At 58.2% G+C, this 5121-nt stretch overlaps 1 protein-coding gene across 1 annotated transcript in view; it reads left to right on the plus strand.

Moving 5' to 3' along the window:
* Positions 1-4504, plus strand: part of CCDC22 (CCC complex scaffolding subunit CCDC22) — a 12316-nt gene extending 7812 nt beyond the window's left edge. Inside the window, 11 exon segments of the mRNA XM_077752992.1 lie at positions 1046-1240; positions 1746-1808; positions 1894-2013; positions 2613-2734; positions 2736-2814; positions 2922-3023; positions 3110-3217; positions 3500-3563; positions 3668-3774; positions 3851-3925; positions 4374-4504. Of these exon segments, the coding sequence (XP_077609118.1) occupies positions 1046-1240; positions 1746-1808; positions 1894-2013; positions 2613-2734; positions 2736-2814; positions 2922-3023; positions 3110-3217; positions 3500-3563; positions 3668-3774; positions 3851-3925; positions 4374-4487 (1149 nt within the window). The 3' untranslated portion in view covers positions 4488-4504.
* The last annotated feature ends 617 nt before the right edge of the window (positions 4505-5121 follow it).

The raw sequence follows: 5121 nt of genomic DNA on the forward strand, positions 1-5121 counted from the left end.
CTGTCTCTTCTGGTCACTTTCTTTCTTGTTCTGTGGCTTTGCTGCCCCTCCTTCCTGGCCCTCTGTCTATCTCCTTGTGTCTGTACTGCGTCTCTCCCCTTCTCTTCTGTTCACCTCTGTAACTGTCTCTTTCTGCCTCACTTGTTCCATCTTTACTTCTGTCATCCACCTTCAAGTACAAGTGTCTCACCAATCTTTCTTCTTCTGTTCCCCCCTGATTTTTTTCACTATTTTATTTTTTATTATTTACTATTGTTTTATTTTTTAAAAATGTTTATTTATTTTGAGAGAGCCAGTAAGAGCATGGGGATGGGGAGAAAGAGAGAGAGAGAGAGAGAACAAGAGTCCCAAGCAGGCTCCACACTCAACACAGAGCCCGACGCGGGGCTCTGTCTCATGACCAGGAGATCATGACCTGAGCTGATATCAGGAGTCGGTCGCTTAACTGACTGAGCCACCCAGGCTCCCCCTTTCAGTATTATTTTAAAGCAAATCCCAGTACTCATGCTGTTTCAACTCTAAATACTGAAGTATACATCTCTTAACTCATAAGGACATTCACTTTTTAAGGTAACTACTGGGTCGTTTTCACACCAAGTAACATTAACAATGACCTTTGAATACTGTCACTGAGTTTGTAATCAGATTTCTGCAGTTGTCTCAGAACTACCTCTGTTTCCCCCCTCCCCCCTTCCACTCTGTGTCCACCTGCTTCTTTGCCTGGTACCTCTGGCTTTCTGTCTCTGCTCTGTCCCCATGTAGCCTTTCAGTGTTGCTTTCTGATTTGAGGGCCGCTAATTTGCTCCTCTGGTGTGGGGAGTGAGTGGGTGGAGAGAAGCGTGGCTGTGAGGAGGGGATCCCGTCCTTGGGGAGTTCCCAGACCTGTGGGTCAGGAGAGGGGGGCTGGGGCCCCTTGGTGGAAGAGGCTACTGGGCGGCCATGACTGGTTGGTAGCACTTTGTCAGGCAGCTCCCTGGAGGAGACAAGGCCTTGGGTGCCCAGCAGGCCTCTACACCCTCCCGTCTGCCCTGCCGTCTGTTTCCAGGAGGACACATGGGCTCCACGGCAGCGGCTGCAGAAGCACCTGGCTGAGCATCTGCGCCAGACCTGGGGCCGGCCGGGGGCCCCGCCACAAGCCCGAGACCTGGGAGAGCTGCTGCAGGCCTGGGGCGCTGGGGCCCGGACTGGTGCTTCCAAGGGCTCCCGCTTCACACACTCAGAGAAGTTCACCTTCCATCCCGTGAGTGGGTCTCAATGAATACGGGGATGCTGACGGGGCCGAGGCAGGCTCACACGGTTGCTCTGTGTACGGACAGCACACTTTGTCCACACTGGTTCCTGTGTGTGCCACACTGGGAGGATACCCAGAGGGGTCCCCTGGGTTCTCAGTGGAGAGAGGGTGGAGGCGGGGAGACCGTGTAAGGGTGTAGGAGTGCCCCTTGTGCAAACCCCAGCTTCCCCTAGACAGTATCTTCTGGACATATCTTCTGTCCTTGACCCAGAGGGGCCCTCATCCTTCTCATGGGCAGGTGGGCAGGTGCTGTCAGGGTCAGGAAGGTTTCTTTATGAACAAATGCTTCCAGCCTGTGGTCTCAGAGAGTGCCCGGGTCCTCATACACAGCTATCGGCAGTTGAGCGGACCTGAGGATGGTGCGGGGAAGGCACGTAGAGGGGGTGCAGAGGCAGGGCTGGGAGGGGCAGGGCCTTTCCCCGATAGCCAGGATACTCCCTTCTCCCTCCCCCAGGAGCCTGAGGCCCAGGTAGCCCAGGTGTCTGATGTGCCGGCCACCTCCCAGCGGCCTGAACAGGTAAGCAGAGCAGTGGCGCCGGTTCTGGGCCCTTGCCTGCCTGCTGGGCCCGACACCCCCACCCCAACTGGCCTGTGCCTCTCAGGACACGCGGGCAGCTCAAGAGCAGGAGTTGGAGTCTCTTCGGGAACAGCTGGAGGGAGTGAAACACAACATCGAAGAGGTTGAAGCCAACATGAAGACCCTGGGAATCAGTCTTGTGCAGGTGGGAGGTGGGGGCGGAGTTGCCCACCTGGGGTTGGGTCACAGTGGGGCATAGAGGGCTTAGAGGGACTTGCAGGGGCTGAGAGGACTTTGTAGAGGTCTGCAGATGTCAGAGGGGTTCATGGGCGACCTTGGGGATCCGTGGGCTCTTGAGGGTTCAGGAAAATCAGTGGGGGTGGGAGAGGGATGTAGGGCTGGGGGGTGGGACCTGTGGAGGTTGGGGCACCTGTGGGCATCAGTCAGGCTGTGTGAGGGTCTGTGAGAATCAGGAGGGGTGCGAGCATCTGTGGGCATCTGTGTGGGCATGATGGACCTGTATGGGCAGGGGCCGATGAGCCTTGTCAGGGGTCCCGGGGGTCATTGTGGAGGTGGAGGGGTCAGAGGGACCTGTGAGTGTCTGTAACCGCTCGTAGGTTTCTGTGGCAATCAGGAGGGGCCAGGGGGCTGATGGAGGGTAGAGGGATGTGTTGTCATCCGTGGTGGCTCAGGTTAGGCTAGGACTTTCCAGGCTCAGTGGGGGCTAGCAGGCTGTGGTTTGTGGCTGGGTTTCTCCACTANTGGCCTTCTCCACTAATGAGAGTGGGGGTCATGGGGAGCCAGGTGGAGACCGAGTGTCGGCAGAGTGAGCTGAGCACGGCGGAGCGTGAGCAGGCCCTGCGCGTGAAGAGCCGGGCTGTGGAGCTGCTGCCTGACGGGGCTGCCAACCTCACCAAACTGCAGGTGGGGCTGGCGCCATGGCTGGGTNCGGGTCCCTCTCCTGGCTGAGTACCGCCACCTCCGAAAGCTCCAGGATTGCAGAGAGGTAGGTTGTGGGGTCCTGGGCTGTATGTGGGGAGCAGGTTCAGTCCCTCCCGAGGGGGCTGTCCCTGTTCTCTGCTCACTGTCCCTCTGCCCATGGGGTCCTGGCAGCTGGAATCTTCTCGACGGCTGGCAGAGATCCAGGAGCTGCACCAGAGTGTTCGGGCGGCTGCCGAAGAGGCCCGCAGGAAGGAGGAGGTCTATAAGCAGCTGGTAAGGCCTGCATGGGGAGCCTCTGGGTGGTTCGGAGTGGGTTCGGGTGGGGGTCCCAGAGGAATGCCTGCTCTGTCCCTGCCTAGGTGTCAGAGCTGGAGACCCTGCCTCGAGACGTGTCCCGGCTGGCCTATACCCAGCGCATCCTGGAGATCGTGGGCAACATCCGAAAGCAGAAGGAAGAGATCACTAAGGTGTACCATCGTGGCTGTGGAGGGTTGGGGCACACGGGCAGGCACGCCCAAGGGGCAGAGATGTGTAGCATGGCCACACAGGCATCCCACCCCACACTCTCCGAAAGGCAGAGCTGTCTAGCCATATCCCAACACAGAGTGGTCCTACCCAGTCCACTCCAGCTGCACCCGATGCAGTGACGCATGCCCCATCTGGATGTGAGAGCATGCCCACGAATGCCCTCAGCTGGCCGGCCAGTCCATGCCAGACAGGGGCTCATTGGCGACACTGTTCTCTGCCAGATCTTGTCAGACACAAAGGAACTTCAGAAGGAAATCAACTCCTTGTCTGGGAAGCTGGACNCTTGTAGGTACACATGAGCCTTGTAGGCTCGGGCCTGGCTGTGTGCCATGGAGGATGAAGTCACGGGAGTGGGAGAGGGTGGCCTTGTGGGGTCCTGGAGGTGGTAGGTGTGGGGAGTGTGGGGGAAGCCCATCGATCCCTTCTGTCTGGTCAGGATGCCAAGAAGGATGATGCCGTTCGGAAGGCATACAAGTATCTAGCTGCCTTGCATGAGGTGAGTGAAGTGTGCCTGGGGCTGCCTGGGGTGGGGCATGGTTGAGGTGCAAGCCTTCTGCTCCTGCTGTCCCCAGAACTGCAGCCAGCTCATCCAGACCATTGAGGACACAGGCACAATCATGCGGGAGGTTCGAGACCTTGAGGAGCAGGTGAGGCTTGGGGGTAGGAGGGGAAACCAAGGCAGGCCAGTGGACAGCAGCTCAGTTAACATCACAAGAGGCTGTGGGGCCAGACACAGCCTATGGCTGGACTCTTCAGCCTTGCCCCTTAGGAGCTGTGTGTGTGTGTGTGTGTGTGAGCTGGCACAGGCCATTGGCCTTCTCTGAGCCCCAGCCTCCACCCCGAAGGTCTTCACACCTGCCTCTCAGGGCCTCAGCTTGACTATCTGGTGGCTAATCCTGCCACGTAGCAAATCATGCTGTAGGTGAACAGATGACACGTGCAGAGGCCTGGCAGTGGGACACAGCAGGCTATTGTTGGAGGAGGGTGGGGGGAGCACGGGAGGGGTGTTGAGTGGCCTCAACAGAGGCAGGGTGGCGAACAGGAGCTGGGAAGGGGGCTCTACACACTGAAGGGATGCGGTTCGCGTTGCCTTAGATCGAGACGGAGATGGGCAAGAAGACCCTCAGCAACCTGGAGAAGATCCGTGAGGACTACCGAGCCCTTCGCCAGGAGAACGCTGGCCTCCTGGGGCGGGTCCGTGAGGCCTGAGGAGCCCCTAGCACAGGGCTCCTGNTTGGGGGCCATGGCCAAGCACTTGCCCTAGCCATTCCCTCTGCTGGCTGTGCAATTCCTCCTGCTATGGACTTGGCCCCAGACCCCTGCTCACCTGACCCCAACTCTTATCTGGGGTGATCGTCCAGAGTATAAGAATTTGGCTACAGTTTATTGGTTAGGGCCTTGGATCCCAAATAAACGAGGGGCTCTGTCTGCAGTCTAAGCTGAGGCATGGATGGGGACATAAGGCACAGGGCGGGGGAAGTGGGGTGGGTGGCAGGTGAGGCATGGGGTATATTTGGCGATTCAGTGTGTATGGCTGTGAAAGGCCACATGGGACTCAGGAGACCCACTGGGGTGCTGTGTGGGTGCGTGCACATGGTGAGATGCACAGGTATGTTCTGATGGGCTATGTGACCAAGAGAATGTGTTGGGAGCTGCAGGAGGATGTGTGTGACTGATACGCGTCTGTGTGGTTCTTGGGACCTGAGGTCCTGAAGGTACCAAGGCTGCTTGGGCACACCGCATGTGACCCTGTACCTGTGGGCCTGGAGGATGGTGGGGTGTGTGCTTTGGGGTATGTGGGTATGTGGGTTGACAGGACTGTGCTTAGGTGTGATCGCAGATT

The sequence above is a fragment of the Crocuta crocuta genome, unplaced genomic scaffold (genome assembly GCF_008692635.1).
Source record: "Crocuta crocuta isolate KB4526 unplaced genomic scaffold, BGI_CrCroc_1.0 scaffold943, whole genome shotgun sequence".
NCBI lineage: Eukaryota > Metazoa > Chordata > Mammalia > Carnivora > Hyaenidae > Crocuta > Crocuta crocuta.